General features: G+C 38.2%; 1 protein-coding gene and 1 long non-coding RNA gene across 2 annotated transcripts in view; both read right to left on the bottom strand.

Annotated features, from left to right (window-relative positions):
- Positions 1-3,144: 3,144 nt before the first annotated feature.
- LOC118230551 lies at positions 3,145-4,518 on the bottom strand. The gene is made up of 2 exons (XR_004765872.1): positions 4,368-4,518; positions 3,145-3,802 (listed from the first exon to the last, which is right to left on the bottom strand). It is a non-coding gene; the product is annotated as an uncharacterized LOC118230551 (long non-coding RNA).
- Positions 4,519-8,115: 3,597 nt separating this feature from the next.
- Positions 8,116-15,891, bottom strand: part of LOC118229430 (pinopsin-like) — a 30,493-nt gene continuing 22,717 nt past the window's right edge. The window contains exon 4 of the mRNA XM_035421376.1: positions 8,116-9,558. Within this exon, the coding sequence (XP_035277267.1) occupies positions 9,304-9,558 (255 nt within the window). The 3' untranslated portion in view covers positions 8,116-9,303. The remainder of the gene's footprint in view (positions 9,559-15,891) is intronic.

Here is a 15,891-nt window from a genome sequence, read left to right on the forward strand (position 1 = left end):
CATTGAGAGTATTCCCATTTGACCCAAGTGCAGAGGAACACATGAGACAGTTTTACACATAACTAACAGAAGACTTTTAATCAGGAGAACCAAAAATAACAAACAGGAGGAACACAAAGAACTAAACACTAAATACTAACAGGAAAAAAAAAACAATACAGGAAACCACTAGAGAACAGCTAACAAACATGAGAGATAATTAGCCAGGAAACACAAAAGGCAGGCGCTAGAAATCAGGCTGAGGAAACCAAGCGAAGACTGAACAAACACAGAGAACATAAATACACAAAACAATCAGGTGGGGCTAATGACTAATGACACACAGGAGAGGTGTACCATCAATGAAGATAAGCTAAGCAGAGGAAACAAGGGCAGGGGTAGGACGGGGGACCAACAGATCACTGGCACCCAGGACAATCACATCCACCTGCTCCAACGTTACAGGTGTTCCACTTAAATTCTTCCCTGCTTTTCATAGGCAACAGACTCTGAAGACTCTCCCAACCTTAAATGATATGTCCCATCTTCTTTACCTACTGCCCTATGTGTAGATAAGGACAGGTAAGGCTTAGGGTTGCATGTGTGGTTAGTCAATGACCTTCTCCCTCTGATCTAACTCGGCACTAAGAGACTGCACCAGTGGGACATATAGATTTACGTGCTCACGTGCAAGCATGCATATCTCTCTCTTGACTGCCCTTTATTGCATTGTAGAAGTATTATGTGTTCTTAGTAATTCCAGTGTCTGTCTGATGAATCCCAGGAATCTGATTTCCCCTCAGGGATAAATCAATTTTATAGAATTGAACTGAATTTTTCAAAGCCCAAACTGAAATTCATTTTAAGTACAGTGTGATAATTCGTAATCCCATTTAAATTTAAAGAACAAATACTGAAAAATTAGAATCATGCTGGTACTCATGGGAAAATTTCCAGTGCATATTGTACAAGGTTCCATTCTCATAATATAAATGGAATACTCATATTTTATGTACCACATTGACCTTGTAAGCATTGGTGTTAAATTTCTGGCAATGCCATTACAAGGAAACCAAGCAATGCAATGACTATGTAGTGCATCAGAAGTAAAGCTAACCTTAATTAGGTGAAGGCAAATTTTGGACCATCACAATTCCACATTATGATGCCGATGACCTTGCCTCTCCATTCTCTGTCCTTGATATTAACATGCTTGATTTAGAAGAGAAACAATGACTCATTGCATTGGCCAGTAATTTATCTTTGATAATATGACATTGTAGAGTAGTTGTATATAATTATGATATCTGGATAAGCTCATTAAGAATACAGATATTTGAGTTTGACCTTTGTTTCAAATGATCCCTTTAACTTATTTTCCCTTAAGAATTATTTTTCTGTTTATGAACATATACCCAGATCTTTACAAAAAAGCAAAGCTTGTGAATGCTTGCACAATCAATGGAAATTATTTTAAGTGGTTGTTTCAACTTTATTTTCATCCCTACGGTTAAAATTGATTGTTCTCTTCATAAGGCTTGAAATCAATCTACATTCATATTTAATAATTGCCCATTTATATCTATTGTGTTTACATAAGTATATATTAAAACCCCTACATGTAATTGTAGTCTATCAGCACATAGTATGCTGGTCATAGATCCCGTGTGGGTGTTGAAATACAATTAGACAAAAGAGCAGAATTTTAAACCTTTTCAGACTTTCCACTTTTGTTGTAACAAGCTCCTTGGACTATTTCCTGGAAATGCATGCACCTTGAACAAAAAGACACAGTGTGGTTGTGAAATATATGCTGATGAATAGCCTGGAGTTGACAGAAAAGATCAGAAGAATATTAATTATTTATTATTGCTCTAACGCCAAGGTGAATTAACAATGCAGGGAATATTGAAGTTCCTTAGACTTTAACCGCGACCACGTGTAAACCCCCTCCTTTCCACCATTAGACTCGTGATGTTGAAAATGGTAGTGATGACGGTCCCTTCTTGAAAGGGGCCCTCAGGGTCAAGTCATGCTTCTGTGGAGTGCTCATTTTTAAGTTATTCTGGAGTGATGGAGTAACTGTTGTGGTGGGATTTAGCAGCCGGGCTAGACATAGTAAAGTGGTTTCATGATTACCCTTGGAGAGTATCTATTACTTCAAATATTACTTTAACAAAATACAAAAATGTATCTGTAAAATTTCATTTTGAAAAATTCATGTTTGGAAATCTCAAATTTGCTATTTTCTGCTGATACACTAATGCAGAAAACAAAATAAACATCTAAGACCAAATATATACTATGTATTATGTGCAAAAATCTAGGGTGCCTAAGACTTTTGCACAGTAATGTATGTGCAGAGAAATTTGTAGAATGGCCTTAGAAACGATTTACACTACTGACGGCCATGAACACCAGCAGACGCTCTTCGGTCTGGATAAATGCCTGTAATGTAATGGCCAGTTATTTTTGTGGCATAGAAAAAGTTCCTTCAAGTCAATGGGCTACATCATTTAGCCATGCTACAGGTTTAAGAGTTCTTTTCATATTCCGCTACCATTTAAGCTTTATTGTATAGAATAATTAGTGCTTAACAACGAAATGTTGATTATGTTTAATGAAACTAATTCGCCAATTTGTCAAACAGATGACAAGGTAAAAACACTTGAAAACAATGTGGTCTAACAAAAAGAGGCTGGCTTTTTTTATTAATTAATAACGCTATTTAAAAATGATGCACACGGCCTACTCTGCTGACATCATAGATAAAAAACACATTCTTCCAGTAATACAAAGAACAAGGGATATTTTATTTTTGAGAAGTGCTGACATTATGGAGGAACTGATAACCGAAGTTTAAAGGAGGCAGTAAATATATTTACTTTGTTTCCACAGCGCAGCACTTTTCTAATGTGAAACAATGCCAGCAGTGCATTTTTCAAACAGAGGAAAATAAGGAAACAGTAGAGTCAAGCTATGCAAGTTCATCAAAATCTTTTGAACAAAGCTGTGTGTCTATATCTCAAGATACACAATTTGAAGTTTACACCTCACACACCTAATTTTTCTAACCTACATTTCTTGATATTTTGACATCCATTCACTTTCAACATACACATGTTCCTGTTCAGTATTTTTTACCAAAATATTTTAAATGTTATTAAGTTTTTTTAAAAATGTCTTTTCTACCGTTTCACTCAGTCAAACTGAGTGCACAATGTGAAAAATAGGTACAATACAGCATAGGACAATGCTGCATGGCTTGGCCCTGTGTTATGCACCTACTTAGTACTGATAACACCCAACAATCTGGTGCCTACAATCACACCATGGCCAAAGTCGCTTAGATCACGCATCTTGCCCATGTCTGGTTGAACAAAAAAAGCTAAACCTCTTCACCATGTCTGTATGCTTTAAATATTGAATTGCAAACACATGATTCTGTTTGGAGGAGCAGACTATTGGCACTAATGAGCAGGTGCATCGAATAAAGTTGCCAGTGAGTGTATGTATCACGGAGTGGTTATTCATCAAAACAGCAGACCATTGTTTATTTTGCCAGGCATTATCTATAGAGCCTGAGAAAGATTTTGATTCACCCCTCTCTCTCCCTGCCCTTACCCACTTGTGAGATTCTGTGCATTCAAAGGTTAATTTGCAAATGATATTCTGATGCTGTAGTTTGAGCATGATGAATCGCAAAGATGAAGTTCAATGATCCTAATTCCCCCAGGTCGTTATCTCCAGCTGTGCAACACATCGGGAATCCTAATGCCTCAATCCCAGACTGCAGACACAAAAACAACCGCATTTTTCAGATCTGGGGGATTAGAGAACAGATTGTGAATAACTCTTCAGTCTCTCTGGGGGCGTACCCCACGGCCTAAAAGCCATGTGCTGTGGTGTGGTGTGGATTAGTGCTGCATGTAGGTGGGGATTCAGAAATATCAAATGGAAAGAATACAGAGCAATTTAAAATTTCAAAGAGCAAAAAAATGGGCTTGTCATAAATTTCAATAGAGCCTGAAAGCAGATAGCAGCAGGATGGCTTTGGATACAATCATCATTTAAGGTTAAGGTTTACTTTGTTGTCTCGCAAATAAATGACCTTGGATCAGAAAGTCTCTACTGCATCAAAAATCAAGACGTCACATTTCACATTCACCATTTCATTACAAAAAACATACACATTACATATACACATGCACACATCTCCCCTCATACTATAGTCATCCATGTCTGTCTATCCATTGGTCTGTCCACCTCAAGTTGCTTATTAAGTTTTACTGAGAGAGGGATAAATGTGTGTTTGTAATGCGTGATACTATATTTGCATAGAGAGACCAATACCTCTTTCCAAATTTCATTAAAAAATTGGTACTCACCATACAATACATGAGAAGGATCTGATGTTATCCTGTTGGTCTGTCTCATTATAGATTGCTCAAAGATGTCTTGGAGATTGTAGTGAATGGGCATCTGTCACAAACCAGTTTGCCACCCCTAGGAGGGAGATGTGGCAGTGAGGAACACCTTTGTCTGTCGCATGGAGAGAGAGTGCGCCCACACAAACATAAAACCAAATAAATGACCCTCTTCACCCTTCCCCCTCACGGGTTCTGAGCAAAAACATTTAACTAAAACAACAAGCTAAAATAACAAGGACAACAGAAAGTAAAACAGAGCAGCAACTTTTCAGTTCCCTGCTCTGTAGCTGACCTGCCTTCCTGGCCAGGTCCAGCTCCTCCAGCATCCCAGCTGAGGATTCCCTTCTTTTTTTGTGTTCAAAATAAAACGAAACAAAAAAACTTAACTGCGCTCCCGGTGTTAGCTCCAGGTCTCAGCCCCGAACTGTGGAGCGCAGCACACCTTTAAGCACCTGGGCTGATCAGCTAACGCAACTCAGGTGCCTGTGCTCTCTCCACCAGCCGGCACAGCTGATTTCAATGTGGGATTCTTGCTGAGATAAAGTACAAAAAAGACTCACAACAGGTTGACAACAAAGTTATGCTGCTTAGAGATGAACTTTATTGAACTGCAATCTGCTTAAAATGGACAGATCATTCTGCTTTGGTTTGGCATAATGGATTTGTGCAATAATAACAATAATAATAATAATAATAATAATAATAATAATAATAATAATAATAATACAGCGCCTTTACAGAGCCCAAGGTTGCTTTAAAAAAGACACACACAAGGGACCAAGGGACAGTATGCACAGAAATAAAAACACATAAATAAAGACACATAGGACCATAATGCAGTAAAGAGCACAGAATAAAATATAAAGACAAAACATACTAGTCAAATCAATAGTGGAAGGCAATGGCAAGTTGTTAAAAGCAGTCACAAATGGTTTTAAATAGTTATAATTCAATACGTGTACTGAAGTGACGCCATAAAAACTGGCCTACCTACTGTATACATACATGTAAACATTTGTGGACGCTACTGCAGAACTGCTACTGCAGGAGTGCTTTAAAACCAGAACAAACCATTTTATGGTTCAGATACATAAGTTAAAGCCATCTAATTTACTATTCAAAACATCTGAGAACAAAATTAAAGAATATTCTCTTTATTGTTGTATCCTCATTGGCACCAAGTGAGGGGGGAGAGGGGCAAAAGGGTTGGATGACCCTCTAATAATTACACTGGGAGAGCACCCCCCAATATTTAGTGAAATAATTGTATTTATTTCAGTCAATGTCACGCCGCATTGGCCTTAATAATTGTGACAAAGTGACAAGAGAGACTTTCTTATTTTAAAGCAGGGACTTATATTTACAGCACGTTTTTTATGGTTCCACCAGACCGCCCCAAGGCAGCGATAAAGGTTTCAGAGCCTTCTCTGCATCTTCAGACTGCAGTTCAGATCCAACACAACATGAAAAAGCATCTACGTTTGGATGCCAGTTAAATCTGGCATCTACTGTTTCCACCCTGAGGCATTCACAAATCAAAATACATTCTGTGTCAGGTGCTTAGAAGTGAACATACCATAGAATAAAAGAAGGTTTGATTACACACTAAATTAACATGCAAAAGGTATTACATTTATTTACAAAATTTGAGCTTTTTTTTTTTCTTTTGATCTTTATAAAAGCTGAATTGCTATTATGATACAGTGACATTCTTAAACAGTGTACACCCATTACTGCTCTGTGAGAACTCCTAATACCTAACACAACTCCAAGACATCAAAGTATTCATGACCGAAAATGCAAAGAACAATATCTGGTCAATAAAAGGGATTTTGGGGTCTAAAATTTCATAGCCACAAAACTTTCAATAATTTCAAAAGGGAGTGGAACTACTTATAAAAATATAAGAAATTAAAAAAAACTGCATATATCTATATTGATAAACAAATCAATGCATTGGCCACAGAAGAATTGGATTAAATGCTAAAACTTTTTTGAATAAAAATGATGCATAATTAATGTGCCATTAATGTGCCATGCGTCATGTAAAAGCATATCTTTTCCAAAGCACGAATGCGCTTTGTTACAGATCCTACAATTTCAACATTATAAAATCTAGCAGTTTTCTCATTTTCTGTGGCTTTTTACATTTAATTCAACAAATCATCTAAATGAAAAAGGTCACCTATTTTATCTGTAGTTTTTATGACAGCAGAGCTCAATAGTTTTACTCTTTATAAAATGGCAGACACAATTCCCTCCAAAGATTCATCTCCATTCTCTGCATTCCAGAGGGTCATCATTAGTGGTGCAGTAAATTTGAGCATGCCTTTAATGCTAGATCCACTCCATCAAACGCGTACTGCTCTCATCAATTTCACACACACACACACACACACACTATAAATAAACATTGATTATGTACAAATGACGCATGACCACTACAAATCTAGACAGCTAGCTGGTCAATGAGTTGACTACAATTATATACAGTATATAAATGTAGTCAGCTTACGGTTATATATACAGTCTTTAAATAACAGGACTGTCTGTAAAGACATTAAAAATCACTGTCTTTTAGTCGAGTAGTAGGTTATATAAAGTTATACATATAGACAAGTTAAACATATTTAGCGTAGACTCCCTATTGTTAGTTTAGTATCTACCAAAAAACATAAGTTTATTCATTGGAAAAAGTTAGTTTTTTTGCAATTTTTCAGATGTGATCAAAGGCTTTGGATTCATTAAAAAAAATTTCACTCTGCAATGTCAACATAGCTGACACAATGTTTCTGTGAATACCCAGAGCTTTTTTGACAAAAAAGATTACGAGAGCGTAATGCAAAAAATGTCACCCATTTAGAATATCCTGCGATATTCTCCGACTATAGGCACTCTCACAAAAAAAAAAAAATAGTGTGAGTTTAATACTTCACTGCAGGCCTCACAAGTTTTACATCCACTAAAATCTAATTGGCCCTCTCGTTTGTGGAATGACCCACGTATGATAGGCTGTAAATCCAGAGTTTTCTAAAGAGGAAAATTGCACTTGTTGTAGGCTGGACCAAGGAAAATACTGTATCACCCTTCTCTGAGTGTGTGTTGTTCTATGTAAACAAGTCCTGAGTGAAATGATGTTGTGCTGCTGCTTTTATATTCATTGTGTCAGATAAGACCCGTTTTACAGTATCTACTTTTAGCTAAAGACCACAGTGGATGTGTGTGAGTTACTGTACACATATATTTATGTGTGAGTTATATTTTTATAATCACTCACAATGCTTTCCTCTCTTTTTCATTGTTGGGTGATCACCTTATGTCTGGACATTAACGTCATGATGGTCAAACCATCATGGTCGCAATTCTTTCGTGGCCTTGGAGGTATGAAAAGGTTTCTGCATCTAACATTAAATCAAAGTATATTCCATTTTCAGAGGGTATGACCATTAATGTGAATCGTTCTTGGCGCAAATGTCCAGGCATCAAAATTAATTTAGTCCGTGTGAACCCCACTGCCGAGTTACATTACATTACATTACAGGCATTTAGCAGACGCTCTTATCCAGAGCGACGTACAACAAGTGCATTGGTTCACGATGTAGAGGTGCAAAAGAAACACTAGGGTGAAGTAAGGATCGTAGTGCCAGAAGTGACCACATCGATCAGGACTCCGATCAGGAGTTGGGAAAGTGTAGACATCCATGGTTCTCCTCCAAAACACACGGCGTTGCCAGTTGCTTCTTTTCACACCGCGGAGCTTGATTAGAGTGGAATTGGAGGAAGACCTTTCATACGCAGCTTTCACTGCAGTCCACTGGGTGCTTACTGAGCTACTGGCCACAGTCAGCACTGGCACATTCCCAAAACGATCCTTGGCCATGAGGCTCATCCATACACAACATCTACACACCCTAGCAGATAGCTTTTTATTGTGATCGCCGAAATGTAGTACCTTTTCCTTTGCAACGTTTATAGTAATCCAATTAGAAATAATAACAAAAAATCACAGTGCTCTTTTTGATTTGAAAAACAGATCTCTGGTCTCTGGTTATGGAAATAATTTTAAAAAATCCAATCTTTTAGTTATATTGTAATTTAAATTGTTGGAATGTTACACAGAGATTCAGAAGAGAAATTCTCACACAACCCCTATTGGTCATACCTTATGAAGCAAAACCGGGTTTGCCTGCAGGTAAATCATTGTGTACCTTCAGTCTGTGTCAGTGGTTTTGGGCATTTCACCCCATCTTCACGATTATTTCTACTTTACTGCACTTTTCACCTTTTCTTCTATCCCTTTGTTGTTGATTTTAAAAAGGAATCGGCCAGTGACAGATGATACTTGATGAGCCTGAGAAACTTAATAATACATAGAAACAGGTTCAGGATCACACTCAGTTCTCAGTCTGAAGGGCCAATTAATTCTGTCAAATGAATGGGACAGGGATAGGTTATTCACTGTCTTTGAATAACAAATCTTGATATGATATAAAATGTCAAGGCTTTTACATGTGTACAGTATATATTTTTTTATCTTTGCCGGTAAATTTCTGAAAAAGAAAACACTTCTGACTAAATATAAAAATGTCAAAGATACAACAGTTGTGAACATTGAAGTAAATATGTTGTCTCCATTAGAAATGCCCCACTAGAACCCTGAGAGCACTAGGTAAATTCTGTGGAGGGCGATATGAAATTATAGAAAAAGTTTACCAACCGTACCAACCTTTAGGGAGAGTAATTTCAGAATTTCATATTTCTAAATATATCTTTCTTACAACCTCTAGTTGTCACCTCATTAGTAAATATTTCAGTCTATTGGCGATAGCACTGCCTTATTTCAGGGCACTGAATGTCTTCAGTTTGTCTTGGCTTGTTCCCTGACTGTGGAGATTCAGCAGTCGTAGTGAGCCACCAGAGAAACGACAGCGGGTTTTGGGATATCCGAGGGGGCCCTGTGTTCCCCACTGCTGGAGGGGTTGGGGGCGCCGGTGGTGGGGTGTCCAGCGGAGGCCACCACGAAAGTGAAGTTGTTGTCGTTGGTATGGCGCACGGTTCGGAAGGGCTTGTTGATTTTGGATGAGCTCTTGAAGCTGGAGCCTCTCTGGGGTGTCTGGCACATCAGAAGAGCCAGGAAACATCTGTAAAACTGACACACAGACACATGCACACACATGCTGAAACAACTGCAAAAGACACACACTAAAACACACATACTGGAGCACCTGCAAAACTGACAAACATGCTAGCATGCACACATGAACACACACACACACACACACACACACATGCGTGCACACACCCACACACACACACACACACACACACACAAAGAAATACCTGCAAAACTGAAAGAACACACATACTGAAGCACCTGTAAAACTGATGGACATGCACCACACACTCATGGCTTCTTTATTTTTTTTTGTGTTTCTTCTTGTTTGATACTTTATTTGATAGAACCTAATGTACATCCATTGGACATACATAAATCTGCTCAGTCGTCACAAAATAAAGCCATTTGCACCTTTGCCATCCATCCCACTGACAAAGAAATGGGTTACAAATGGAATGCTTTTTCCCAGGGAAGTTCATTTAGCCACATGGCTTTTAGTGAAAGGCCAGGCAATAGTTTTCAGTCAGAAATGTCCATTTGTTGCACTCTCTCTTCCGTAGCTAACACCCTCCATACTCAGCCTTATCACTTTAATGGTGGATTTTGTCATTTCTCATGCAAGACTGAACTTGATTGGCAATTATTTGTGTTTCCCAAATTGCATTAAATGACAGGTAATTAGACGCGTCATGCCCATTCAAGCTGGGGGGGCACGTGCCCCACCAGATTTTTGATATATTTTTATTTTATTACTATTATTTTTTATAATATGTAGTTATGATCATTTTATATTATGAGTCAAACGTATTCTTCTAATTATGTCATAGATCATACCTCAAAAAGTCGCACACCCCCTTTCCCTATGGTATTGGTTTCTTCCAAAAGTTTCTGGATGACATCGGTTCGCAACAGCAGGTACACACGCACACAACGCTCTGTTGCGCATCAATGCTGGAGGAGACGTAGGCTACAGTTAAACGGTGTGTTGCTGAAGTGGTTAGTAGAGCATCAGTCCCTTTTTCAAATGTGTGAAAATGAAATGCAATTAGTTATACACACTTAATTGCATTTGAGAAATATAGGCATAGTTTGCTTTGCAAGATAGTTGGCTAGAACCAGCTAAAGTTAGTAGCCATCCCTCAATCTGGTTGTTTAGCCTTCTGGCTCGCTAGCTAGTCGTGACTTGTGATAGCATAGCATCCTATTTAATATTGGTAAAGGAGACCTGTGTGAATCTTATGGCAGTGAGCTGATTTACCACCACTATCACAGGTTATAGTTCGCAAAACACTGAATTCCATTTGATATCTCTAGGTCAAGATGCAGAGGAAAATCTCGTCATTCTTAAAAAAAAACAATAGAAAGCCCTAGTCCCGTTCTCAGTCAGGAGGTTGATAGCACAAGAGGTAGGTTATCTTCTTAGGTGAGATTTATAGTGATAGGCTATTTTTCCTTCATGAAAATGTGTGCAGATTTAATTGTGTGTATGTGTGGTTACAGGTTATATGTACTTAGGCTAGTGGAGATGATGGATCTTTCAAGGAGGCTGAGCAGTTTGGAAAATAGGTTACTATTACTCAGTCTGAGCTTTTATTGGCAATGGAGCATACACTGCTATGTGATGCCAGCACAGTCTCATCTGTACTCATGCTGCTTCCTATGCATTGTGTTTGAAAATACAGCTAATACCATGTTGGCAAGTTTTTAAAATCTGTGGCTTTATTATCTGTTCTCTAAATTAATTTGCATTGTGGATATAGTCTTTGTATGTGAATTTATGCCCCTTAAATTTTTTGGGTGAAGCAGACAAGATTGAGCTCTTTTTCAAGAAAGGTGGCAGCAGTGTAGAAGCTAGTGTAGAAGTGAGTGAATAAGTGAGTGTCATTTTCAATAACCATAACAGCACAAATAATTGACATGAAAATCTCCAAATAAATATACACTACCCTAATATAAAGTGGGAGATTACTGAGCTACAAAAACTGATTTAGTGACATTTTAAAATAATCCAATTGCATCATTATGTTCTTTTTCTTTCTGGGGAAGGACCCACATGCCCCCAGCTCTAATTGTGCCCCCCCCCCCCCCCCCAGCATTTTGGCTTGCATGACGCCCCTGCAGGTAATTACATTTTCTAAAAAAAAAAAAAAAACTTTTACGAAATCTTCAATTGAACACATGCCATGTGAAAGAATGGCACTGAATGCCGCAAACAAAACAACAACAGATGTAATCATTATTATACAAATCTGCATTTGTTGTCCAAGGGAGAAATTGTTTTGCAGGTTGTTCAGTATTACAAATAAAGGCTTCAAAATTAAACTGAGCTGCTGGGCAACTGGCATGCAATATATTGTCAAGTATTGTTAAATTGAGAGAAACTTTTCAATAGGAATGGCACCCAATATAATTATTGGGCTTTGAGGTCAACCTAAAGCATCTGGTGGCTGTAAACATACTATACCTATGAGAATTTATTTAATTTGACTTATTTGCCTACCTATTGCTTAATACACATATTTACAACACAATGCAGTGCATACTGTGCTTACAATAACATACAAAAATATAGTTGTGATGAACAGATGGATGCATTTTTCCCAGTGGTGACTTCCAGCTTGGTAGTACAAGGACACATCTATAAAATGAGCTCATATGCATATAGAAATTTAAGAAAATAGCTCAAATGAAACTGGAATAAAATGATAATGAAAATAACAATAGATGGACAGTATCAACTTACCCTCACAGAACCTCACAAAAATATGGGCTCCTAAAAGTAACTTTAAAGTAAGTCATGCCTGGGATAAATTTTTAACAGCTTCAAAGCTTTCCAGCGGAATGATCCTGTTTGGTTTTCCTTCTTCTGCAGAGGCGTAAAGAGTTTGAGAGGTGAGAGCTAAACATGTTCATCTGAAACATGCTTCAGATCTAGAGGACAGAGATTTCACCTGTGTTGAAGTAGCTTGTACAGGCTTAATACAGAATAAAGTAAGACTTATATATATATTCAAAATATGTTTATTCCTACACTGAACAAATCCACAAACAAACTTTTGATGACAGTTTAGGCAACATCTGTTCAATTGCTCTGGGTTGAGCCCCTCCCTCCCCAGACACATACAGTACATTGATGCTACTTCCCTTGAGAAAACCTATGGTACCTAGTATACTCTTGTATGTCTACTATGCCTCCTCAAGAAATACCAAAGACTAATGTAAACTCCTCCCAATACACACATATGCACAGAGAAAAACCTGCCACAAACCGAAGGCACATTCACCTGCATGCATATTCCTGCAGCTAATTCATCAGATAAAACACATGCACACACACCTATACACACTACGCGTGCACACTCAAACACAAACACATAGGAAGATAATCAACTACCGTGGCTTTTCACCTGTTCCTCAGCAGGTGGGTGGTCAGAGACAAAAAACTGAGCAGTGCTGTAAATCTCTCCAATCCAAACACCCTACACATGTCTGGCACAAATTCAACACTGATTCAACAAAGTGTACCCAGACAGTAAAACACACCATGACATGTCACTCTTGGAATCCCTGGTCACAGAGCAAACCAAGTATGTTTTTGCAAGGCACTCTATGTGTTTGACTCACTGGGTTATATCATCTGTGCAAACAGCGACTCTTCAGTATTTCCAAGGGAAAAAAAACAAGGACAGCACAAATGAGCAACCGTTTAAACAAGGGTGTGGGGGGGGGGGGGTACTTTGACACCCAGAAGGAGGACACCTCTAATGGCAGGGACAGCCAGCTCTCCCTGGAAACCTGATTCGGTTCTGCCATGCTGGACATAAGTGTTTCGTGCGCAATTAGAAACACATGACTCAGATAAGCAAGGTGTTGCTGTTAAAGTTTCTGCTTTTTAAATTTGGGGATCAGTTAAATATTAAATCCTCCCACCCCTCTTCCTGTGAACAGATTGTAGAGGACTGCAGCTTTCCATTTGCTTAGTCATTTGGCAGCTCTGGGGATTAGCCTACATTCTCTATTGCATAAACCAGTTGATTCGTTACAGAAAAGACCACATCTGCAATGAAAATTTGTGACCAACATGGCAGAAGAATAATATATTTAAAAAAATCAAATGTCAAATGTCAGGCTCATAGCAACAAAGACTTCATTTCCTTATCATTTAAAGTTTTCACTTTCACTAGCTTGTTTTTCGTGGAGTAGAACTCTCTTTGAATTCTCAGACTGTAAACAATCCAAGCCCCTAATTTTGGTTGTGGGTAGAAGAATATTGCATGCATATTATTTTAAAGTTGACTGCTGGCGGAACTAGTCGCATTTGCTAGCCACGACTCGAACCAGAGACTATTGGGCACGGTCTGCTCTTGTGGAGAATGCCTTTATTGACTAAGTCACTGAGGAGCCCATTAATAATATTCAGAAAGAGCTAATATATTCCTTATGAAGGTGTTACGTGTGTTCCATGAGGTATGGCTGGGGCATGATTGTTAAGCTTGATGGACCCTGACAAAACCTCACAAAAAGATGAGCCAAAATGGAGAAATGGTAGGAGATAGGCCCAGGCCTATTGAGGCTATGAAAATTATCTATGTGTGACATTAGATGTGATTAGAATTTTCTTAACTGAAACTGAACTGAAAATTCCAATGCTGATGTAACAATCACTACTGGTAATTGAATGGACTGGAGTTCTAGAATACTGACTGAAAAAAAAAAACGTTGCAAAAGACCTACTCTTCAATGGGTTAAAAAGACCAAAGACAGAGAACTCAACACTTGAGTCAGTGTTGGTATACAACATGCAAAAGACTGACTGCACAACTGACAACAATACGGATACAGCAATGCCTATGGAAAGCTTTCCCAAAAACTAAATGTAGCCTGTTGAACAGTTATTCAGCATATCATGAAATATACGTAGGTAATGGTTAGCTTATGCAGTCAATTCTTGATTGACATGAGCTCTTTGATTTTTTAATGCAAATTACAAATGGATGGAACTAAACAGACAAATAATTGAATTATACAGTGCAAATCAAAAAAGGATTTTCTCCTCCATACAAGCTGTAACATCACAGCACTCAGTCTGACACCGTACAACTTAATGCAATTTAATAAAATCTCACAATGTTGCAAATTACTTCCCATGGAAAGCAATATTGAAATTAATGGGCTATTAAAGTCAAGACGGGAGAACATTAGCTCACAGAGCACAGGCATTACCACAATGATAAATCTTGACTCCAATTACAGGCATTCAAGAGTGGATGTAGCACAGATTTAAAAAAGGAGTGCTGACTTTGATTTTCACCTCCAATTTTATCCTCCCTTCAAATTTGTGGGCCCGTTACTTCTAACATATAGTAGCTACACACTGACATGATCCATAAATATATTATCATTACATATTATACATGATTTATTTATTTGGGAGTTTAAATTAACTAAATCACCTCGATATACTTACAAGGAACTTATTTTCATCCATGTGAGGATAAAAGGCAAAAAGTAATGATTAATATTTGAATCACAAATTAATTCAGCAAATATTTGAGAATACTTTCCAGGAAACATTTTTCATTTTTTCTTTACTTGTTATTTTACTTCACTACCTGAAATGCGGGTCAGTAATAACCATCATTGAAACCATCATGGTTGCTGTCAAAGACAATCATAAAAACTCTGCTTCATGTACAGGCATACCTTGTTTCTCACACGAGGCATCATGGTCTACCTGCTAGGGAACCGTACTTCGAATGAGACAGCTTTGTGTTTAAGATCTCAATGGGTCCTTCCTTTAAGACCCCTCCAAACAATGCACCTTATCTTAATTTATCTAATAGAAATCCTGCTTCATAAATGGTTAATAAGATAGATATAAGCCATGTTAATCATCCTACGTGAGGCTACTACAAGCTAAAATAGTAAACCAGGTGATACAAGTCCATCAAGCACCCCAGTCAGCCAAATGGTCCACTGTCCACCCTTTGTGAGTTGAGAAAGAATTGGCACACAAGTACTCACCAAGGCAGGAGTTCCCCCACCTCTCCAATAGGGGGTGCCCCTCCCATCTTCAGTGATTGGGTGCGTGCCCTTCTTCGCGGATATGCAGTGCTACTTGTATCTGTACAGCATTTTTAGTCTTCAACTCGCCTCAACTCACAGTTTCCATAAACACGGGCTGGGAGGAATTGAAGACTGAAAATGACATACAGGATAAAGGGCTTCTTCAGCGGTCGAGGCGGACACTTCTCAAAATATTGCAGATGTTTTTGATGAGGTAGGGGGATGTGGGAGGGAATGGAGAGTGCTTCAGAAGCATTATTGCTACCAATAAGCACATTCATCTACTTGAAAAGCTTGAAT

Source organism: Anguilla anguilla, chromosome 6 (assembly GCF_013347855.1).
Source record: "Anguilla anguilla isolate fAngAng1 chromosome 6, fAngAng1.pri, whole genome shotgun sequence".
NCBI lineage: Eukaryota > Metazoa > Chordata > Actinopteri > Anguilliformes > Anguillidae > Anguilla > Anguilla anguilla.